The sequence below is a fragment of the Protopterus annectens genome, chromosome 13.part0 (genome assembly GCF_019279795.1).
Source record: "Protopterus annectens isolate FY-2018-M chromosome 13.part0, PAN1.0, whole genome shotgun sequence".
Taxonomy (NCBI): Eukaryota; Metazoa; Chordata; order Ceratodontiformes; family Protopteridae; genus Protopterus; species Protopterus annectens.
In genome coordinates this window covers 468,371,979-468,393,670 of record NC_056747.1, presented here as the reverse complement: position 1 = coordinate 468,393,670, position 21,692 = coordinate 468,371,979, and the positions used below count along the sequence as shown (strand labels likewise).

At 41.9% G+C, this 21,692-nt stretch overlaps 1 protein-coding gene across 1 annotated transcript in view; it reads right to left on the bottom strand.

The window, feature by feature from the left end:
• The window catches only part of HIP1 (huntingtin interacting protein 1), a 2,554,439-nt gene extending 2,533,595 nt beyond the window's left edge, over positions 1-20,844 (bottom strand). Inside the window, exon 1 of the mRNA XM_044054110.1 lies at positions 20,239-20,844. Within this exon, the coding sequence (XP_043910045.1) occupies positions 20,239-20,256 (18 nt within the window). The 5' untranslated portion in view covers positions 20,257-20,844. The remainder of the gene's footprint in view (positions 1-20,238) is intronic.
• Between the last annotated feature and the right edge of the window lie 848 nt (positions 20,845-21,692).

The window sequence follows — 21,692 nt, the reverse complement described above, 5'->3', positions numbered from 1 at the left end:
GGATGAAAAGCCCTTAGTGATGAGGTGTGCCACACAGAAGGATTTCCTGACTTTTGCGGTGATGTGGTTATCGAAAGTGAGACCACAGTCCACTTGTGTCCCTAAGACTCTCATCACACTTTCGAGGTTTAGTGTCCTGCCACCTATGTGGTAGTTCATGGATACATGTTTTTTTCCAAAGGGGATAACTATACATTTCTTGGCATTAAACTTGAGCCCATGGCACTGGCACCAAGCATCTGTTTCTGTAAGGCCCTTTTGGAGAATATCCACATCATCTGGGGATTCAATAATGGCTCCCAGTTTGCAGTCATCTGCAAACTTTGCTAGCCAGAGTCCCTTAGTGTTGGCCTGTACTTCAGAGAAGTAGATGCCAAACAAGAGCGGTCCCAAGACTGAACCCTGAGGTACTCCACTTGTCACTTGTCTGGAGCTGGATTTGGAGTCAGCTACTTTTACAGTCTGGGTTCTGTCAGTAAGCCAGTTGGCAACCCATCGAGTGACGTAGGGATTTATGCCCAGCTTAGTAAGTTTATCTATGATTCAAGAGTGGGGGATGGTGTTGAAGGCCTTGGTGAGGTCCAGAGAGGCTGTGTGGACCGCCTTACCCTCATCCACAGCTCTGGAGACCGATTCGAAGAAGTCAATCAGATTCAGGAGACAAGATTGGCCCTTCACAAACCCAAACTGGGTGGGGTCCAGTGTTTGAAGGTGGCCAATGTCTTTGTTTATAAGTTCCATGATAATGTGTTCCATGCCCTTGCAGATCAGGCTTGTCAGACTGATGGGACAGTAGTTCCCGGGATCCAAGGTGGATCCTCCCTTGTGGAGCGGGCTAACTGTAGCTGTGAGCCACTCAGTGGGCACGAAGCCTGAGGTGAGGCTATGATTAAACATGACACTTAGGTGGGGTGCCAGTTAATTTTTTAGTTCATGTAGTACACAGCCTGGGATGTCATCTGGTCCCATGGATGCTGTATTCTTAGCTTTGGAGAGTGCTGTTTCTACCTGTGTGGCTGTGATTATCAGAATTTGGCAATCTTTAGGTATTGAGATGGGCCCTTTAGGGGGTGAGAGGGGGGGGGTGAAGTTGACACTAAATCGATCTGCCAGTATATTGGCAATATCCTTGGGATCAGTATATTTAATGCCATTCTGTTGTAGCTCAGAGCAGATCTGTGCATTGCCATTTAGATTCTTGACATAACTATAGAATGCCTTGTGGTTGTCTTTGGAATCTTTGACAATTTTATTTTCGTAACTAGCTTTTGATGATTTTATGAGGGATCTCAGCTTCTTACTGAGGCTGGTGAGGGAGTTTTTTGCATCCTGAGATTTTCCTCTTTTCTGCAACAGTTTCTTCCTTCTGTTGTATAGTTTGTTTATAGCAGGGGACCACCAGATTGGCTTCCTATTTTTTTGGAGAAGAGCATCTTGGTTCCATTTGGGATGGCACGATTCATGCACGAGTGGATGTGCTCGTACAGTGCCTTAGTGTAGGATTCTGCAGTCGAACTTCCAGATCCCGTCTGCATGGGTGTTGTGAAGTTTGTCACTTCTGACTAACTGACAAAGCTTGGAGCTCAGAGACTCGCCTAGCTGAAGTGATGGCTACCAAAAAGATCATCGTCCATGACAAATATTTCAAGTCACAAGTAGCTGCAGGCTCAAAGGGAGACAAAGTGAGTTACTGTAGCACAAAATTGAGGTCCCGTGGCATTACGGGATCAGAGACTGGGGGCCGAAGCATCATACTGCCCTTTAAAAATGCCTTACAAAGTCTGAGTCATTAGACTGGGTTCATTAGAGACATGAAAGGTGCAGATAGCCGCTAACTGAACTTCAATGGTTGCGACAGCTGACCCCTGACTGAAAAGCATGGAGAAAAATTCCAGAACTGATGAAACTGGTGCAGTGTAAGGGTCAATCTGTCTTTCATGAGCCCAGATGGAGAATCTTTTCCGTTTACTGGAATAAATCTTCCTAGTCGAAGGCTTATGGGAAGAAGACAGAAAATGAACTACTTCCGGAGAAAAATGATGAAGCCTGACTAGTGATGGAACTGGAGTAGCCAAGCTGTCAACCAGAGGGTCTGAAGAGAGGGATTGAACTGCCCTGACATATGACTCAATAGGTCTGGCTGTGGGTCCAGAATCCAGGGGTCATCCATGAGATAGGGATGGAGAAAGGGGAACCAAATCTGACGAGGCCAGTGTGGAGCAATCAGAATCATTCTGCTTCCCAAGAATTGTGCTTTCTGAATAACCTTTGCTATCAGAGGAACAGGTGGGAAGGCATAAAGTAGACCGGAGGGCCAATTGTGAACTAGAGTGTCCCTGGGTGTCTCCCCCTGAGGGGGGATGAGGGTGAAGTAGCTGCTGCACTTGGTATGGAGGGGACTGGCAAATAGATCGCAGCAAGGCTTACCTCATCTGCAGAAAATCTGCTCAACAACCTGCTTCTTCAGGGACCACTTGTGAGGCATCAGAATAGCTCTGCTCAACCTGTCGACAATCACGTTGGACTTCCCCGGAATGTGCATTGCCACAAGAAAGCATTGGGAAGACACTGCCCACTGCCACACTCGAATAGCCTCTCTGCAAAGGGGATGCGACTTGGTTCCGCCCCCTGTTTGTTCAGATACCATACCACCGACATGTTGTCCAAGTGGATTGCAATTGTCCCGAGAGGAAGACAGCTCTGGAGTGCTTGCAACGCTAATAGCACTGCTCTCATCTCCAGGACACTGATAGGCAAATGTATCTCGTGCTCTTGCCACGTGTCTTGGACTGTCCTGCTGAGATAATGCCCCCCCACCCAATCTGAGAGGCATCCGTGGTCACCGTGGCCACTGGAGGTGGTGGAACGAAGGGCTTTCCCACATTGAGATTGCTGGTCTGAAGACACCAGCATAGATCCTGCTTGCACTTGTCTGTAATCATAATAAGATGGGAAAGCGGATGGTGTTGTAGGGACCACTGAGCAAAGAGCAGCCACTGAAGGAGCCTCATGTGTAGTCTTGCAAGAGGGACTAGCAAAACTGTGGCAGCCATTATCCCTAACAATTTAAGAACCATTTTTGCCTTTACCTTTTTCAGTGGAAGCAATGCGTAGACCTGTTTTTGCAAAACCTGAATTCTTTCTTGTGGTACGAAAGCCCTCATAAGCATGGTGTCTAACTCGGCGCCTATAAAAGGTGACACGCTGCGAGGGCAACAAGGCAGACTTTTCCCAGTTTAGTGTGATATCCAATCATTGACACAGCGCAATGGTGTAGTCCCTGGTCGTAGATGCCTGGTGGTGGCAGACAGGAGCCAGTCATCTAGGTACGGAAACACTTGGAATCCCTGACGTCTCAAGTGAGCCGTCACCACTGCCATACATTTGATGAACACCCTGGGGGCTGTGGTGAGACCAAAGGGCAGGGCTCGAAACTGAAAATAACTGGCTCCCAGCCGGTAGCGTAAATTACTTCTGGATGCCCTGTCCATCTTTATATGGTAGTAAGCATCCTTGAGGTCAATTGAGCACATCCGTACTTCTTTCCCCAACAATGGGAGAATAGACTGTAAACTGATCATTTGGAACTTGGACTTTTTTACATAGAGGTTCAAGCAGCTGAGATCCAAGATGGGTCTCAGGTCCCCTGTTCTTTCTGGCACCAAAAAGAATCTTGAGTAAGTCCCTAATCCGAGCTGGTCTGAGGGGACATGCTGGATGGCTCCTTTTGCTAGCAGCTTTTGAACTTCTGAAGCTGCGGAATCCCTTTGACTGGGTGGAGCATCTGGGATTCTCTTGGTTGGCTGGGGATGAGAAGAGAAGGGAATATAATATCCTCCGGAAATTATCTTCAATACCCACTCGTCCTGGATGATGCCTTGCCAGGCTTCTGGGTATAGCGAAATGTGACCCCCGACTGGCTCTGGAGAAGCGCAGTCGGGTCTCCCATCAGGAGCGCTGGTAGGAGGAACTGCGAAAGGAATCGTGGTCCCCCTGGTTATGTGGGACTCCTCTGCCTCTAGGGCAGTATCTACCCGAGTTACCACCCCCTCCCCTGCCTCTGGAGGTGGAATCACTTTGTGTGTCTTGAAAAAACCTCTGCGGCTTTCTGAACCACATTTTCCCACCCTTCTGGCCCTTGGGATAAGGTCTAGAAGGCATGGAAAAACAGACTTGCACGGCCGACAGGGTTTTTCCTTCCTGCTCACACCTAGTGAGAGTATCCTTTACCTTGGTTCCGAACGATGAACCGTCAAAAGGGGCACTGGTGAACGTAGACTTGAAGGTCTCCGCGAAATTACACAGGTGCATCCAGGAGTGCCTCCTAAGAGGGAGACTCCTGCACTCACTGCCCTACTCGCTCCATCGGCTGCATGCGAGATCAGCCTCATGGAGGAGTTAGTAATGAAATTTAGGGTAGACATCTGGGCATTGACCTTCTGAGCCATTGCGTCAGAAACGTTACCATGCAGAGACTCTCCAAGTTCTTTTAGGAGATTTCTTTGGAGCTGTGTAAAATCTGACAAATAGTTCAGCGACCGCAAAGTAAAGGCCGCTGAAGAAAACATACACTTCCCATACCGGTCCATGGTCCTTGACTCCATGTTAGGGGGATGGACGGTAGATGAAATCTCACCTAGTTCCTTCTTGGTGGCCGTTGCCACCACCATGGCATCTACTGGAACACCCTTTGTGAGAAATTCCTGGTCAGTGGGGGCAGACAGAAACTTGTTGGGTCACCTGGGGACTAGTTCCACAGTGTCAGGGGTTTCCCATGCCCTTCGACAAACAATATCCAGATGTTCATCGAATGGGGGAGAAATCCAAGAGGCGGAGAGTTGAGACCCAAAGGCTTCAGGAACACAGACTCCTCCTCAGAGGGAGATCTGGAGGGCCAATTGCCTCTCTGCTTCAAGATCTCCAGGATATCTGAGAAAGAGATATCTTCAGAGGACGACTTGGGGGACTCCTCTGAATCTTAGAGGTCGGTGTCCGAAGTGATAGACTCATCCTGGGAGTCTATGTGCTTCCTCTTGCACACTCTTTCTGGGGGGCTCCTCAGATAAACACTCTGGGGAGACCTCAGAAAGTTGGGGACCACTCATGGAGGTAATCCTGAGGCCTTGGGTTTCTGCTGTCCAATGACAGAGGGTGATAAGAAACGGACACCAGTGCTGGAGGGATAAAGTGTCGGTACCATCAGACGCAGCTGAGGACCTGGCCAGCACGCTCCGCATGACCTCGAAAGCTGATCCCCCTGGCTCCAAAGAGCGACCAACCATGGAAGCCATCGGAGCCAAAGGGATAAGGTGGCCCAAGCTCACCCATGCCGAAACACAGAGCGGGAGGCTCAGAGCCAAAGACAGACCCGAGACCTCTCTCTCGGGTCCAACCGAGGAACTATGAGCCCTGGACCCCGTGGACGGAGCAGACGGGGTTGGAGCGGAGATTGGAACCGAGATGCCAGGATGGGCTACTGGAGCAGACAAAGGCATTAGACAGAACTGACAACTCTGGCTCCGAAGGCCGAGAAAGGCTCAGAGGAGGAACATACGAGGATGGATGGGTGACAGGCCCCAGGGCCGATTGGGCCAGAGCCGAAAACAATTTTGCCAACACCGGAGATTGGAGCAGTCTCTGTACCACTCTATCCACATCATCATCCGAGAGAGTCCTGGAGGACCTAGAGGATAAGGTTGGAGATCTCTACCTCCCTACAAAAGGAGACTTACGAGAAGGAGAAACCAGTCTATAAACTGGAGACCGGCTCCAAACAAGTATCTTCGTCATCAGCTCCGAGAGACTGGGAGCCAATTTTGACAGTCAATTCACCCACTTCCTTCGGCCCTGAAGCCAATGGAGCAGAGGAAGCTGAAATAGACTTGGCAACTTTCTCTGGCGGCTCCCATAAAACTGACGGAGCCGGAGAGCATTTTTTTGATTTAGAGGTCTTGTCTGCTTTAGAGGGAGAGGACTTTGAACTGGAAGCCCTCTCCAAGTCTTCTTCGAAGGAGGGTTTCAGTAATCCCTTCAGAATCAGTTTGTTCTTCCTCTCTTGAAGAACGTGTGGGCTAAAGGCATGACCGAACACACAGGATTCTTGGAAGTGGATAGCCCCCAAGCAATATACACACACACACACACACACACATACACACAGAGTGCCCATCAGTAATAGACTTTTTATATCCACACTTATCACATTTTTTGAAGCCTGAAGGCTTGTGTTCTTTTGTAACTTTAGACATATTGGTACGACACTGCACAAAATATATCAGCAGACAATCCAGACACCAACAACAGAAAAACGCGGGAACTATGTCTCTAAATTAAACGGTCATAGAATAAACACTACAGGGAAGAAAGGACCTCTAACTTAAATGGCCCTGACAAACAAACAAGGTAGGACTAGGCCCTCTAAGTTAAATGGCCCTAGCCCAAAGGGACGGGGCAACACCGGAACAAGCACACACAGGGAAACTGGAACCCACACAACTAGAAGGGAGCACTAGGTCCTCTAAATGAAATGGGCCTAGCCCATAAGAAGGGAAGAAATACAAACGTGACACCAAGACAAAAGCCCAACAGGCTACACAAACAGTTTTTTTTTTTTTTTTAAATCACAAAACAGAGACTAGCTATGAAAATAGCTTTTGGAGCAACAAACTACTAAAAAGTAGAAAAAAGTTATACTTAGCCACGGCTAAGAGTGAGACCACGTCTCAGCTGTACGAGCGGCAAACGAGATCTGGGGAAAAGGAGCAGTGCAGCATGGAATACCTCTTAGCCACGAGCCAAATGAAGACTTTGAGCTGGAGTATGGCCGAGTCGGAGCAGAGGTTCGGCTCTGAACCCACGGGTAAGAATGTAGGCGAGATTGGACTACATAACATCCGTAGTTAAAAAAAAAATTGAATATGTTAGATTTATTGACCTATGGCATTACTGCTCAAAACCAAACTTGTTCTCCAACCTACAGTACAAAATATCTGCCTTACCAGTTACTATACATGCACAAGGAAGCATTTGCAACTGCAATCCACAATTGTGAGACTTATTTCAAGAATAGGTAACATGTATACAAAGTCTGAGACTGCAGCATTTTGCAGCATTTCCTTATTACAAGTTAAAATTATCCTGGAGTTTAATAAAATTTAGCTGGGGTACGAGGCCACAGGGGTGCAAAGTCTCCTACAACAATGTTTTAATAGTGAAGCAACAAATTCAAAATTAGTTTTTAGGAACTAGAACCAAAGTTAGTTTTTTCAATTTCAGGAGTCACAATTTCAGTTCTCAGCTGTGACCAGAAGCCTGTATATGCGTGTTATGCATGTGTGTTTAAAAGCGTGTGCTTTTGTCTGTATTTAGTATGCATACGTGCATGTGTATGTGTGTGTGTTTATTACACACACTGTACATAAATATTTCCTTCAAAAAGGGTGCAATTAAATATACAGTTTCAGGATACAGACATTTTTAACACCACCTTATGCACATCAAGTATTTATTACAATCATGTGTGCATTAGTAACTACACAGTTTAACAATCATAATAATTTGGTCCCACTCAAAAAAAAAAAAAATTTACACGCATACAAAAAAAAGCATGAAACAGTTTAAGATAGTCCCTTTTTCCTTCAAAAGGAATAAAACAATTGATTAGAACTCTTGAAGGTTTTAGTCTTGTCAGTGTAATACCCGAGTTGCATGTAGACATCCAAAGTCTGTAAAGTTCTTTCTCCCTTATTTTCTAGTTTTAGAATGAATACAGCAAGATTAATAGCCTGACTTAAAGTAATCTCTAAAACCACTTCAGAAATAAATGAATAATTTATTCTCAGAGTTACCCAATATTCTTGTGAAAGAAGATATGGTTGACTCACCCCAAGAGCTTGAAACTCAGACATGTTTGCAGAAGTCAGAGCAATGACTAACACTGTTTTCCAAATGTAAAACTTGAGTCAGCCTCATGAGCAGTTTCAAACAGAAAAAGTTTAAAGTTTCTGTAGAGCAAAATTAAGATCCATACAAGAAGCCACCTCTTTTCTAGGTGGATGGATATGTAGAAGTCCTTTAAAAACATATTTGACTTGAGGCCAGGTAGAAAGGGTTGAGGTGGGGGAGGATCAACAGGCAGACAAGCAGCAATGGCCAAGAGGTTCATCTTTATAGAAGAACAAGAAAGACTAGATGATAATAACTCATAATTAACATTGTATAACCAAATGCATCTAGGCCTAAAAAGGGGGGCCCTGGTTCTTACTTTCACAACAAGAAAATCTTTTCCACTTTCCTATATATGATTTTCTAGAAGCAGGTTTGCCTCTATTATCTGCTGCACCATCCTCAGAAACAAATGGTACTTAAAAGGTACTAAAATTCTATCATCCAGGCAGTGAGTTCTAGAAATTGAAGTTTGGGGTGAGTCAACTACGGTCTTGTGCGAGTAAGCTCATTCTGTGAGGAAGTTGGTAACTGCCCTTGGCTATTTTCAAAATAGGGAGAACTGCTGTTGCTCAGGCCAAAAGGGGGTTACCGCATGTATCACTGGACAGTAATTCCAAAACTTTAGAACAACTATGGTTATTACAGGAAAAAATAGAAAAGCATAAAGGAATATTCCATCCATGGGAATGAAAACACATCTGTCTTCCAAGCCCGTGTGCAAGGAATCCTGGAACAGAACGTCCTTAACTGCCCTGTTGTGACTAGAGGCAAACATATTTGAGTTTCCCCAGAACAATCTGTTCCCAGAAGACCCCTAGGTGCATCTATTTTTGTGGGCCCATCCTGGTTCTGTTCAGCCTCTCTGCAATAAAGTTTTATGTAGGTAGCCTTGAGGGGCAAACTGTGCCAAATCAGTAATTCCCAGGATACTACATCTAGACTATTGGGGGGGGGGGGCAGGATATGCCCCCCCCCCAATTTATGAACCATAACACTGTAGTATGGTCTATAATTACTAGAAGAAAGCCTAGAACCCAGACACGATTTAGATTCTTGACAGTATTTATTACATCCAACATTACGCTGATATTTACATTTCAGTCTGCTCTGTTTGCTCCACAGGCTCTAACTTTCACCCCTTGGATACAGTTTCCTAAGCAAAGTCTGTGACATCTAGGGTCCAGAAGGGAAAATCGAGATCTGGGTTGAGAGAGAACTGATGCATGCAAAGTAATTACTGTCTTACAAATTCCAGAACTGAAATCTGAAATTAAAGGGACGCTGAAGATGGGTCCAAACGGATTTGAGAAACCACTAAATTTTCCTCATGTGAAGCCAAAGGAATCCAAGAATTATATGGGCTATTTCATCACAGAAGTCAGAGACTGGTCAAAGCATATCAGAAGTTTTCCTTGCAAAACTCTACTTCAGCCTAAGGATGACAAGCCATTATGCGGGACTAGTCCAGGAGACTTTCCCAGAATACTGTTGTGTGAAACAGAATAAGAGAAGGCTTCTCTGTATTCAGCTGAAACCCCAGAATGAGGAAAAACCCAGAGATTCTTGACGAGTTGTACAGGACTCTGCAAAAATAAGGTGGCCATCTTAATATGAGAAAATGTTAATGCCCTGCAACCTTCAAAGCTGCACTGGTGCCACATGCTTTGTAAATACCCTTGGAGCTGTAGACAAACTGAGGATAAGGCAGAAAATTGAAAATATAAACCAAACACAAAAAATCTTAAGACATCTGAAATCCTTGAGAACTGGAATATAATGATAAACCTCTTTCAAATCCTGAGTTACCAAGAAAACAGAGGTGAAATGAGAGGTAGAGAGTAGAGAGAGAGCATTTGAATTTTGGGACTTTGACATGAAGGTTTAGAAAAGAAAGGACTAGGACAGGTCTTAAAGTTCTTTCTTTCTTTGGCTCCAGAAAGATTTTTCAAAATAAACCTTTCCCTGTTTGATGTGGGGTAAAATGTTCTATGACCCATTAAGACAGCATTTGCTCCAGTACATCGGGAAAAAGGAAGGTCTGACTGGACGGATGTGGAGGAATCCTCTGAAAATGAGGAAGGGACTCAATGTCAACTGCAAACTTTTTGAATGATTCTCAGAAGTGTCTTACATTATCTGGTGCTACAGGTAGAAGTGAAGCCCTAGATTCTGGGACAGTTTTACTGAAATGCTGCAGTGGTGAGAGGGGAAACCAAAAGGGGTATATAGTCAGTCTGACTTTTTGTCTTTGGTTTTCCTCCCTTTTTTAGAGCCTCTTTGTCATTGCTTTCTGAACATGTTCGTCTGTGCTTTGCTAAGACACTTTACTTTGTTTCCTCTAAAAGGACCTGGAACTTTAAGTTAAGTTCCTTTTGTATTTTGGCATGGAGGATTGAAAACCGAGTGACCACATGAGTTACACGGTCTTCGTCAAATTTTTAAGTACCTCAGCAGAGGACAGGCCAAATAATCTTTATCCAGGGCAGCAATTAGGATCTTAGCTTTGACATCCTCTGGTAAATTCTGCAAAGGTAGGCAACTCTGCTTATCACTGACCCAGCAGCAGTTGCTTTAGAAACAGCTCAGCAGTGTCAAGAACATTCTAGAGAGTTATGGTTACTTGAGACACAAAGGACAGTAAAGAATTCAGACATGTATTTGTCTCTGAGGAAGGGAAATAAGCAATTAACTTTCTCACATTATCAAATGAAACTAGCACAAATCGGACATGTGAGCCTGGCAATTCATCATCTTGAAGGTCAAGGTGGAATTACAGACTTTCTTCCCAAATCTGTCTTTCCCATCCTTATGAAAAGGAATAGGGTTAGCTGCCAAAAGATGATTTTGAAGAAGACATCACTGCAGATTTAATCTGGGGTTTGAAGAGGGAAAATTCTGTCTCTCGCTAACTTTATATAATTTCAGACTTTTTGGGTACAGGAGGCTGTCAAGCAAACTGTCGGCTGCCAGAAAAGCATCCTCTACTACAGACAAGACAAGAGGAAAAGCTGCAAGCTGAGGAAAATTCTACTGAATTAAGTTAACTTTGTGGAATACAAGAATTTCAATTTCTACTCCAACTGAAAACTTTATTTTTGGTTATAGTATCAGAAAAAGGAAACTTTAAAGGGGGGATAAGAAAAGCTTTCTTCAGAATCTGATTCCTCCTCGTGTGAAGCAGCCACTAGGAAACGCAATCCAAATCTAATTCCTGTCCCTCAGACTGAGAATCAAACTCAGAGATTGGAAAATTTCTGGGAGGAGTTAAAATTTAATAACTGAAAGGCTTGAAATATGCCCTTAGCAAAACCCAGCCACTCTTTTCTTTTCATCCCATGTGAAACACGAGAAGAAAAATTTCTAACTTTGTTTTCTTTTCCCTGAGATATCTCCAAGTAAAATGGGAGACTTGAGGATGGGTTCTTTCCCCAAGAATGAAGCTCCTTAGGGAGGCTTTATTTTACAGCATCATCCTTTTCCCTCCTCTGACACTGATAAGTGTGTGCTTATCCTTTGCCTGAAGGGGACAACCTAATAACCAGAAGATGTGCCTGTCTCATGGGCCTTACAGGCTTCTACAGGAGTAACACCAGAGGGACTGAGAAAAATGGATGAGTAGTCATAGGTACCTGAAAAGGCCACAGCAGAGTCACACCCTGGTAACAGAGGCTCTAAAGAAGCCGACTAAGACTGAAGTCTCCTGCACGTACTGAAACATAAATAAATAAATAAAAAAAAGAGAAAAGCCTTGGAGAGTAGGTAAACCATCTAAATAGAAACCTTTCAGATCTCAAGTCCTGTCCCATAGTTACAGTTTCTGACAAAAAGGAAAACTTTCTCACTTAAAGTGATATTTTAAAAGGAGTTTTCAAATAGAAGTTTTAATGACAATCACTAAAAACACCAGTATTAGTCTTAATATAATTTTTGACAAAAAAGCAAATTGTTCTTCACAAAAATTGATAGAGTGGAAGGTTTTCCTCAACAGTTTTCTTATCTGCCCAGCCTTGGTGAAGCACCAGCTGACGATATGGGCATAATTCATATCGCTTAGGCTACTGGAGCAATGATCTAATCATGAACATCACTCTTTTCTATGCACCTTGACAAACTGCATAAAACCCTATTCAATGCACAGTTTGGACAAATAACTTTAGTGCCATTTCCTGCAGAAATTATCATGGAACAGTAACTCAGACTTAAAACAAGAAAGAATAGATAACTGGAATAAGCAGATATCCACTTTGTGTGACCCAAACAATAATTGGCACTGTGTAAGATTCCCAGCTCATCACAAACTCATTCCCTAATATTACAATACCAAATATTACATGCATAGCACACTATTCTCACATATGTCCGCATACATACAGATGTATGCACATGTGAATATAGAGAAGGTTGAGGTGTAATGGATGTAAACAAACTCATGGGATTAGGTATAAATCACGTTGTCACCTGCTGGATTGCTGAGTAGATCTCAAATAGGACCCAAGAAGTATGGATAACGGGAGTCCACCTCCACAGAGAAAGTTCTTCAGGGCTCTATACTGGGTCCACTCCTTTTTGGCATCATCTTCTCTAATGTCGAGGACAACCTCAAGAGTTTCTGGCTAACAAAGTATGAAGATTACTCCAAACTAGGTAAAGTCACAGAATATAGAAACCAAACACAAAATGTTGCTTAGAAACAAACTCTGGTCTAAATGGCGAGCCACCAAAGATCCATCTGATCACACTAATTTTAAACACCTAAGAAATTCCACTAAATCATCTGTACGTCTTGACAAAAAAACTTTTTCTTTCACCTCCAGCAAAATAACCACCAGAACCCAAAGAAATTCTGGACAGGGATTAATGCTTTACTACACCCAGGCACATCTAAGACACCAACCCCTGCTAGTATTGCCAAAAATAATCCTAAACAGACTGCTGCCTCCTTTAACAATTTCTTTACCGAAGCTATCCAGTCACTTGTAAACTCTTTACCTCTCATTCTTACATTGTCACCACCCTCCTCTTTTCCCTCCCCACCCACTTTTCAATTACAACCTGCATCTACATCCATCAGTACCCTCCTCTCAAAACTCAAACCCTCTACCCCCTCTGCTGACTTATTACTTGCTCAATATCTTCAAATTGCAGCTAAAGCTATTGCCTACCCTATCTCAATCCTTATAAACAGAAGCATCAAAGAAGGCACTATCCCTTCCATCTGGAAGATCTCTCATATTATTCCCCTTCATAAAGGTGGAAACTCAACAGAACTTTCAAACTACCGTCCTATTGCCCTTCTTTCTCCTTTAGCTAAAATCATGGAAAAATGTATACACCAACAATTGCTCGACCACCTCCTTCTTAATGGTCTACTAGCCCCCTCTCAGCATGGATTTTGTCCCTCCCATAGCACTACAACTGCTCTTCTTTCCTTTACCGATCACATAAATAAAAAATGCAATAATCACATCTTCTCATCTGCTATCTTTATAGATCTTTCTAAAGCATTCGACATGGTTAATCATCAAATTCTCTTGAATCTTCTAAAATCTCTCTCACTTGATACTCTGGCACTACAGTGGTTCAAGTCATACCTAGATAAATCGAAAGCAGGCAGTCCTCTGGGAAAACACAATATCATCCCCTCTTCCTGTCTCCCTTGGCGTCCCCCAAGGATCTATCTTAGGTCCTCTATTATTCTCCAATATTTATTAATGATCTTGCCTCTAGTATCCCCCAAGCAGTAACCATTCAATATGCTGACGAGTCTACCTTGATCTCCTCAGCCACTAACCCTACCATACTTCAATCACTCACCCAAAATGTCTTTCAGCTTGTAGAAAACTGGTTCTTACAGCGTTGTCTCCTCCTTAACCCAAATAACACTAAACTACTGCTATTCACTCCCACACATAAAGCTAACATACTCCATTTCTCTATCATATCTAAAAATGGCACAGTCATATCTCCTGACACAACAACCAAACTTTTAGGGGTTACTATCGACCATAACCTAAACTATGACACTCATATTAATTCCACTATTAAATCCATTAACAAAAAAATTGGCTCCCTCTACACAAAATTAAGCCTTTCCTTACTCCTACAGCCAGAACTACCATTGCCCACACCCACCTCATCTCCACTCTCTTATATGCATCACCTTTATATACTAACCTATCCAAAACCAACCTGAATAAATTATCTACCGCCTATAATAGTATAGCCCATTTTGCTACCAGCTCCCCTTTTAGAACTCACCACTGCTTCAACCTAAAACAACTTGGTTGGCTTGAATTGCACAATCAACTCTTATCTCAGCAACTTATTATAACACAAAAAATCCTTTACTTTCCTGAAAAAACACCAATCCTTACCAAACTTATCAGTCCCTATAAAAATCTTTCTAACCTGCGCTCATCTCACAAACTTTTAGTATCCACACATAAATCCAATAATAAAGCAGGAGACTCACTTTTCTCCTATGTAGTAGGGAAATGCTGGAACCAACTCCCAACAGACCTCACTACAATCTCCTCTTCCTCACTCTTAAAAAAGAAGCTAAAACTTTAATCTCACAAACCACTGGCTCTGTCCATGCAGCAACCCTGAGTAAAAATCTCCCTTCCTGCATATTACTAGATTACTCTTCTTAAATTATTTCACATTGTGCTATTCTGATTCAATAAGCCACATAACCTGCAAATTTGAACTACTTCTCCCAGCTTCATTACTTCTCCATCCTACCTTATTCTTAGCAAACCTCTCTGTATTCCCCCCTTTTTTTTTCTTTGTCTCATTGTACCATCACTAATCCCCTCTCTACTCCTTGTATTAACAAAAAAAAAAAAAAAAACTTATTGTTGTGGATTTAATGGGATGAGATTTTTTATTGTGAATTTAACTGTTGTTGTAATCTAATTATTTTATCTGTTATTGTTAACATAACCAAATAATTTTGGATTTTCTTCATGATCACAAGTGCCCTCTAACTTTGATTTGTATTAAATCGTTAGTCATTTTTTGGAGCTTTTCTCCCCGGGCCTCTACTGAAAATGGACTTATATCAAGATAGACTAGCCCGGTCAACAAATGTTAAATAAATAAATAAATAAAATAAAATATCCAACAATTGGAACGTCCACAGAGGTTCCTCACTAAAAGTATACAGGACGCAAGTAAAATGTCCGATGCAAACCGCCTCAAGCCCCAGTACCTGTATTCTGTCTCCTACAGGCTTTTGAGGGGAGATCTATGCCTGGCATACAGGGCATTATCAGACCCTACTCTGATGGACCTCCTTCATATCCACAAAACAAACAGCACCAGAATTACCCATTATAAAGACTTAAACGGTGCCTGTGATATAAATAGGACCTACTAGAGAGATGGGTATGTATCCCAGAGACTACCCCATCTATGGAACAGGCGCTCCATCCATGTGAGTTCCTCCCTAACCCAATTCAAATGCAACTTGATCAATTGGATGGGAAACCAGAAATTCATCCCTGGTTTGGCACCTATGTCTCTAATGGACACAGGTAACCTGTAAATAGTTCATCTACCAAGCCCCTGCTTACATTTATCAAGGGTTTCAAAACTTGTCAGAGATTTGGGATGCATGGCTAGGCTTAAAAGGCCCTTGTGGTTGTTAGCCTAGTAAACACCTATGAACCCCAAAGACACTAAATATCCTGCAAGAAGAGAATGACAAAGAAATAATGGGTGCCAGACCCATGGTCTAAAACTCAAAGCCAAGAAATGCATAATAGTATCATTTAGGAAGTTGGCCACTCCCAGAAACTACCTCAATGATAAAGCACCCCTAAGAGTAGACCCAAAAGTCAGGATTTTGTGGATGCATATAGACAGTAAGCTGGCCTTTAACCATCATGTCTCTACAGGAGTAAGTAAATCATTCTATGTTCCGCAACTCATAAGCAAGGGTGTGGCATCTAGGTTCAAGGAAGTCATTGTTCCGTTGTATTTGGCCAACTATTCAGTACAACGCTCCCTTTAGTATGTACCTGACCAAACCATGAAACAACTGAACTTCCCACAGAAATTCCTCACAAAAAGGATACAGGGAGTAAACATGTCCTATGCAATCGCCTCAAAGTTCTATCCCTGCACTCTCTCTCCTACAGACTGTTGAGAGTACCTATGCCTGTGATACAAGGCATCCTTGGTTCCTACTCTGATGGACCTTCTGCATATCTTCAAAACAGCACCACCACAATTACCTAGTCAAGGGACTTGAACTTTGCTTGTGACAAAAGCAGGACATGTTGGAGGGACAGTTGTGTGTCTCAGAGACTACCCCTACTCTGGAACAGGCTTCATACCAATGTAAAGCAAATTTCTTCCCTAACCCAATTCAGGCATAAACTGGACCAGAGGATGGGGAATTGGAAATTTACCCCTGGTCTGGCACTTATGTTCCTAATGGACAAAGGCAGCCAGTAAATGCTTGTCCACCCAAGCCTGAGCCTACATATGGTATATATGAACCTTAGGAATAACCTTTTGGTTCAATAAAACTTGTCAGGTACATTTAAGATGCATGGCTAAGCTTAAAAAGGCCCCTGTGCTTGTTAGCCTAGTATACACATATGAACCTATAAATATGTGGTACTGTGGGTGGTTTCTGAGAGCTAAAATAGTCAGTAGAGCAGTAACAAGCCCCACAGCAAAGTACACATTTACTACAGTCCAAACCCATATGCATTACATTTAGCCATTGTTTCGCTTTACTTTCCTGTTTCCCATTCATTTCAGTGGTGTGGTTTTGGATGTTTTGGTTTGAGTACACAGACTCCTGTGTTTTCGGAATAGTAGGGGTGTGGTGATTTCAGGTTACCTTAGGGCAAACTTCACATTCTGTTTGTAATACACACAACAGTATTTTTCTCAAGTTTTCTGACTATATGCCTTTATTTTCATGTTGTTGGTGTACTACTGTATTTTTCATTTTATAATATTAAGTATAATTTAGTTTATATTTTGTGCAAAATGCTTGTTTTTTCCTGCATTCGACAAAGCACACCATTTATATTTTTGTTTACTTCTAACTTAGTTTTAAATGACACATTTTGGGTGCATTGAGATTGATTCAGGAGGGGGATCCTATGTTGGTTAGTAGTTTGCATTTTGAGTTAGTTTATGTATAAGTTGTTTACCCCTCTGTAGTGACTGTGGCAGTCTTCATAATATATTTTTTTAAATATTACTTTAGGTTCCATATGTTTGTGGTTGGATGTAGCATTATAGAATGCTGTATGGCTGTTACACTTTTTATGGTGGGTTTATGTTTAGTTTGATGTTTATTGTATTTTTCACCATTACAGTTTATAGGGAAGATGATCTAGCTTAGTTTATTTAGTTTTGTTAAAATGATGTAATCAAGCTACATATACTATTTTAATATTTACATTCTGTAATATACCTACCTTTTTAGGGTCTAAGGTGAGTATGCACACCCAGAATACAGTTGTTTCAAAGAAAAGTGATTTTAATTCAAGTGCCATAAATCCAGACCGCTGTTTCCCCAGACTAGGTGCAATCTCTGGAAGTGACAGGGTGTAGTCCCCACAAGGAGGGTTGGGTCTAAAGCCCCCTCCAAAAGCAACTGCCTCAGAGTCACATCAATACGATATATCACAAACGCCATTCTTTTATTTATTTATTAAACAAACATGCATGCACATACACACAATATTAACATAGAGCATTCTTCTATCATAATCAGACTGCACATCCAAAAACTGGATTCAGAACTTCATCTTGAGAATGAACCTTGGGAGGTGACTGCTATGATTCAACACCCTGTCATAATTTCCTTTAAAAGGGGTTTAGCTGCTGTAATGTAGTACCATTTAAAAAATATGGCAGTGCTCCCTACTTTTAAAAATATTTGTAAATAGCAGTCTACAATTAGTGTAGCTTCAGCTGAGACAGACACTTCACTTTACTTCAAGCAGTTAGTCATATGCACTTTGTCAGCAGATACTGCTTTTTACCAAGTTACACAACTTTTCTTGAAGTCTATAACTTAGATCACACCTGTTAACTAAAAATATTTATGACTACTTTAATCTATTGCTATAAAAGTTACAGGCCAGACAATTACCTGGATACAAAACATCAGATTTACAGGTACACAAACATAATATGTCAGTTCATGGTGTAGAAGCATGGTCTCCAATTATGCCATGCATGACCTACCACTGAAGGAGAGAAACTTGAGCAGTTTCGGAGGAGAAAGAAAAATGAAAAGCCCTGAGGCTTCTTTTTTGTTGTATGGCTTTTTTTTTGACATACTAATGCCATCTTTGAGTACAGGATTTTTTGTGATGCAGTTTAGTGCACGTTCTAGTGCATTAGGAGGTAATGAGCATTGTTATTTGCTCTACTGTGATGCCACTGCATATGCAGAAGTGAGGACTTTTTCAGAAAAAGGTGATGGAAGCCAAGAGAACAGTAACCCACATGCAAGGGATAAGGCCTGGCAAAGATTTCAATGCAGTGGCTAATGTAAAACAGATGGGCCAGCTAATATACTACAGGCTCTCCAGAGACATTGTCAACTGGACGTTTCTCCTCAGAAACTGCAAAAATGGGGAAAAAAATGCAGCATTATGATACTCGCAGATTAAAAGCTATGGTTTTATTACATGAGTAGTAGGTTTACAGTATACATTTTAGCCAGCTGATATTATGTTGCTCCCCTTCAAATGCAAATAGCCAAAGTAGGCCAAAAACCAACCCATGTGCTACACTGCTGGAAACTAAACATAAATTGCACCTACTCATGTCCAGTCAAAGTTATTCACAGAGGTGATTGTAGAGATTAGTTTAACTTTCTACAAGAACACTAGTTTTTACTAGGCAATTAGTCTTCAGATCACTTTAAGCCTAGCCAAAAAACCTATTCAAAAGTTCCCTCTAGCCTTCTAAAAAAGAGTGTAACTCTAAGTCAGACAAAGCCCCACTACCAGATGGATGTCATTCATGGCTGCAAAAGCAGCCTTACCCCACCCCCAGTTACTAGGTTTAATGCACATAGTTAACGTTAGCTCCACAAAAAAAAAAATCTATGTATAATGTACCTAGAAAAAAAAAAAGACACAGCCAGATTAAGGGGGGAGGGGTTTAAAGGACGCAAAAACCATGGAGACAACAATACACAAGTACTTACAGGATTGTGTTTTACTACAGGATTTTTAGCTTTCCTGTTTATGCCAATTAATAATTAGTAATATGAAACAACTTTAAAGCCAGCTAAAACAAATTTTCATTTTCATAAACACTAAATGGTGAAACAGACTGACTCAAAATGTTTGAATTCCTTAACCCTCAGAGGGTTGATAAGGCCTTTCAGAACATCAGCCAAACGTAGCAGTGTAGCTACAATGAGTAACATTCTGGCAAGGAAGATGCCAGCTCTGACCTCCTTACATTAACAGCAGATTCAACCTTAAAAGACAATAAAAGTAGAGATGCAAACCATTTGCCTGGCAGCAGAGCAGCAGTACCATATGACACTGGGTCAAAATATCTTGGGATTCTTGGTAATTTGACCAGGTAATTGGTCAGAATCATCTACAAGGTTTCTTAGTCATGAAAACGTATGCTATTCCTTTACTACTGTAGCAGTGTCAGGATAACAGATGGTAGCGTGTTTGAAAGGATGTAGGAAGTCATAGGCTAGCAAAACTGACAGACAACAGGGCTGACAGCTTCAGATTATCCCACTGCACCAGCAGTGTTACTGGAAGGTTTAACAGACAAACTTCTGTCCAGCAAAGTAGCTCATGAGAATCACATCTGGGTTAAGAGAAAAACTGAAATGCAATCACATTTATATACATACCACACTCAGGCACAGAAGCACTTACACATAGAAGATCAAATTGATATTCAACAGTTGGAAAGTGAAACAATATTCCACAGTGACACAAAATACCAGAAAACAGTAAAAAGCAATAAACAGTGCACGGTAGATGATGCCAGAAATCAAATAAACCAGAACTTTGCAACAATTAAGGACTACACCATGCAAATGCTATTAGAAAAGGATAGTTGTGCTTCAGTCTCAGTTTATGCAGGTTCACAAGTTAACACTTACAGACTATCACATGCTTAGCATCATATAAGACAGCAGTGCCCCCCACCAAAAAAAAGAAAAAAAAACTAAACACTGCTTTAAAAGCAATTGCTTGTCCACTTTTAGCAATTGTTTTTATAAGGGAATACTGCATCATTAACTATGTGTTTGTATAAGAAATTACTTACCATCTTGCTTGCATCCATTGCTTAAGGCTGAATTTCCCTGTTCCAAGAGCACCAGTATGATTAAGTGTACTGAAGCTTAAAGCCAACAGATCCAGTCAGTATCTTCCTTCCTTGACTATTTTCTAAGATCTCCACTTAATACCAGACTTCAGATTCCTTGGCAGCATCCTTCCTAGTTCAAACTTCAGGGGGTAGGAGAATTAAGGACTTAGTTGGGGGAGGGGGGAGGGGGAGGTGGAAACAGGAGGAAATACAAGGTTCAATTCTTACAACTGCTTGTAAGTAATACAAAGCAAAAGGGAGGCAGCTGCTTCCGGAGAGAAGGATAAATAAACAAAAATGAATAAATAAATAAATAAAATCCTTGCAACTGGCGGGGTAATTCAGGAAGAAATGAAGATGAGCCAGTGACTTCCAGCTTACTTAGAAAGCACGATCTCCCCCAACAGGTCTGACAGAAGAAAAAGACCCAGAAACTGAAGCCCCTGCATTGCACTCACTTGCACAAAGGCTTTAGTGCAGTGTATGAGAAGACTAACAAAAGCTTTTCGTACTTCTAAACAGCAGCAGGCTACAGACAGTAAGCTATTCAGAGTGTTGCATGTATTTTGTGCCAATGTGTGTTTGGACTACTGATGCACTCAGGAAATGAAAGTAGGGCTGACTAAGAAAAGTGGGATGGACTACCCCCCAGCACCAATCAACAGATACTCTTTCACAGAAAGAGAACAAAAAGCTAGACAGGAGCACATTTCATCAGTGCAAACATGCACAGGCATCTCTTCTTTCAGGCTGGTATCCTAATGCACAACACTAAACTAAGGATTTCATGTAGAACATGAAAATGTGGATCAAAACATTACTTTTAACATATTTTCGTACTAAGGGCTTGTTTCAAGACATTTCCTAATGTGACTACAATGACTTGTATGCTTAAAAATAATGGAAGATGCTTCAAAACTGACTTAGGAAACCAGCTGTGGCGATAAGTCCCACAAAGAGTGTAGATTCCAGTACGTATCTTCTATACAGCTACAGAAAGCAGGCAAGTTGAAAAAGCAATGGTCAGTTCCCCTTGATATAGGCCCGCCCCCATCAAAAAGTATCAGCAGCCATGCTGGAAGGCCGGTTAACTGCAAGTACCAAAAGCATATATAGAATGAAGTGGCTAAAACCGTTAATTGCATTTCAACAAAACAAAACTGGCAGGCATAATCTGAATAAATACTGGACAAGAAATACTGTAGGCAGCAGATAAAAGAAATGAGCTAGCAATAAGTTAAATCCTTCTGGCTCATTAGGCCTGGGTTTGACTCCCAGAGTCTCTACATATATGCTGTGATGTACGCTGCTTTGCTTCTCTACTACTTTCTCACAGTCTCTGAAAATGGGTTTACAATTAGACAGTTAAGCCTACTTATTAAAGGGAATGAACAACTTAATAGAGGCTTCCA